At 32.3% G+C, this 2,840-nt stretch overlaps 1 protein-coding gene across 1 annotated transcript in view; it reads right to left on the bottom strand.

The window, feature by feature from the left end:
- LOC117178605 (adenylate kinase isoenzyme 5) overlaps positions 1–2,840 on the bottom strand; it is a 77,465-nt gene that overhangs the window by 9,461 nt on the left and 65,164 nt on the right. Inside the window, exons 7-8 of the mRNA XM_033370029.1 lie at positions 2,288–2,453; positions 1,112–1,380 (exon numbers count right to left, since the gene is read on the bottom strand). Coding sequence (XP_033225920.1) covers positions 1,112–1,380; positions 2,288–2,453 — 435 coding nt within the window. The remainder of the gene's footprint in view (positions 1–1,111; positions 1,381–2,287; positions 2,454–2,840) is intronic.

Raw genomic sequence — 2,840 nt, 5'->3', positions numbered from 1 at the left:
CACTAGATAAGAGTTATCTATTTTTAAACGAAAAGTTGTATTTTTTGTAAGGTTAAAAGAACTGATAGAAATGTTTAAAAAATAAATATTTCAATAAAAAATTAGGAAAAGTTAACCTAGTTCTGTATTCAACTTTTGTATACCCTCCTTTCTTTATATCTAAATGTCCTCTGGTTTTTATTGAAATAATATATTTAATAAATTTCGCAACGCTTTATAATATTTTACATTATTTAATTGCTCATTTTGTAATGTACCCACATAATTTTATACCTAAATCCTAATTCTAATTTGTAGTCATTATAGTGTTCATTCGCTGGTGTTCTACTGTTCATTCATTGGCTCACAGTGTTCATTCACTGGTGTTTTCGTTAATTTTGCACTATTTAATTATTTTTTATAAAGCTTTTTGGTAAAAACAAAATTAGCTTATCGGATTATGAAATTTGAACTCTTAAGAATCTATTTTCAAAATTTCAAAAATTTTGTAAGTGTTCATTCACTGGGTCACTCACCCTACATCGAATTCTTTTGAATTCTTTTAAATTCAGAAGATCATTAGTAATTAGTTGGGAAGTGCGGGGAGAGGATCCATGAAAGTACGGGGAGTGCGACGAGGGGAAGTAGGGAAAGTGAGTGGACGGGTATTAGGGAAGTTAGTTGTGATTGTGAGATAGTGAGGGGAAATAGGGGGAGTAAGCGGGGAGTTAGTAGGAAAAGTGAGGAGAGCGGAAGTGAAGATTGAAGTAAGGGGAGGAAAAATAAGGGAAAGGTAATGTTGGGAAAAATGGATGGGGTAAGGAAGTAGGGGAAAGTAGGGTGAGTAGGGATGGTAAAGTATATGAGAGGCTACGAAACCCTTTTTTTTAATTTTTTAAGAATTTAATTTGAAATTTGTTTCTTTCATTCATAAAGGATTTTGTATTAGAAACGTTACAAGATTAGAATTTTGGTCTTTAAATATTACTTACTGGTCAGGAAAAATGAGAAACTAATCAGGGAAAAGTGAGGTCATTTTTTTAATAAAATTTTGTGGCCACCCTGATCAAATGATTTATACTAAATACAATTTTAAAGAAAGTAGTTTCTAAATTATTTAAACCCTTGATACCTTATTCTCGAATTCATCAATTTGGTGTAAATCTTTAGGAAATCCATCAATAATAATCCCTTCTGCATCTCTATTGAGAAGCACTTGTTGCTCCACGATCTGCATTACAATGTCTTGAGGGACCGATTCTCCAGCAACGATGGCATCATTAACAATTATGTTCGAAGGGGCCATCGATCTCAATAATTCTCCAATGCTGACCTGAACCCATCCTGGCATATTCCGAACTGCCTGACTACACAAAGTTGATTTATTACTTCCTGGGCCACCTGAAATTAAACAAAAATGATTATTATTTTTGACGAAAAGTATATAAATTTCTACAAAATAAATATAAATTAACGTTCAAGCTTTCATGGAATATTTTGAATAAATAAACGAGTAATATTAAATTAAGGTAATTAGATAACCAATTATTTTATTTCCAAGCATTTCGTTAAAAATGAAAATGAAAAATTTGTGGAAAAACGACAAAACTTACGAAAAGAAAATGATAGAAAAAGTTGCTCAAATAAAATAGAGATAAAAATTTGTAATAATTTATTATATTCTTATCATTCACGATTGAAAAAGTATTAGAATTGTCCGAAATTTGACACCACAACATTCAAATTTTGAACTGAACGACGCAAAATACAAAAGAAAGTCTCAAAGAGAATTTATAGCTTTTGCAAGATCCTACTAAATGTCTTTTAACCATTTTCCAATAAGACTCGTCATTTTTTTAAATTTATTGTAAGTAATATGTAGAAAACTGCGTTAAAAGATGTGAGATACGCAAAAAATCCAAAACAATACTTGTAGGATATTTCGCTTTGATCATAAAAAATAATACGAAAACAAAAATCCTATAATCCGAAAGGATTGTGGGTTATTATTTATTTTAAGGTGATTCAGAAAATATACATTTACAAATGCCTGCGCGATCTAAAAAAGATGTGTTTGATAAACTTTAATTTAAATATTCCAAATGCAAATAATAAATATCCAAGCCCGATGCGCGAGGTAACCCATTATCGAGAGCGAAGCGCGACATTCAACAGACGCGCGACATAGGCGCGTTCAAACTTGCAAGCGAAGCAAGCCGCGTGCGACGACCATGTTCCCACGAAGCAGGAAGATGTTTTAAATTAGATTTGTAATTTAATCAATATTTCATAAAGCTTGTTTACCCACCAATAACCCAAATGAATGCAGGTAAGCCCTTTCTCATTTTGTCTGCAGTTTTCAAAGGTTTGATATCCGGAGAAATTGACGAAGGCGGTGTTTCACTTTTCACTTGCTGTGTTAGCGAAGGAGAAGGCGAAGGCTCAGGTTCTAGTTCTGTTCTTTCCACTTCGACCTGATAAAAAATTAAATAATTAATTAATTGAAATAGAATTACGTAAAACACAAATTAATATTTCCTTTAGTATTTTACAAATTACAATGAAATGAATAATTCATTTTCAATTAAATCGATCTCACAGTAGACATAGAGACAACAATCTTTTAATTAGTAATCATCAATAATTGAAGGACCGGATTAAAAACCCGGTTATAATTTTCTGACGTTCAGAATGAAGAGACCCTTTATAGCTTGAATTTGAAGCGACGTTCAACTCCCCTCCCCCCCTAGATCATTTAAACCTGCCCCCACTTTTAATTTTCGGATTTTCTATAGCCCACTGATTTGCGCCGCAAATGCGGTCATATGCGCCACCCATAAAATATTTTTCATCACAAAACT

The sequence above is a fragment of the Belonocnema kinseyi genome, chromosome 8, assembly GCF_010883055.1.
Source record: "Belonocnema kinseyi isolate 2016_QV_RU_SX_M_011 chromosome 8, B_treatae_v1, whole genome shotgun sequence".
Lineage (NCBI taxonomy): Eukaryota > Metazoa > Arthropoda > Insecta > Hymenoptera > Cynipidae > Belonocnema > Belonocnema kinseyi.
This window is presented reverse-complemented; position numbering and strand designations above follow the sequence as displayed.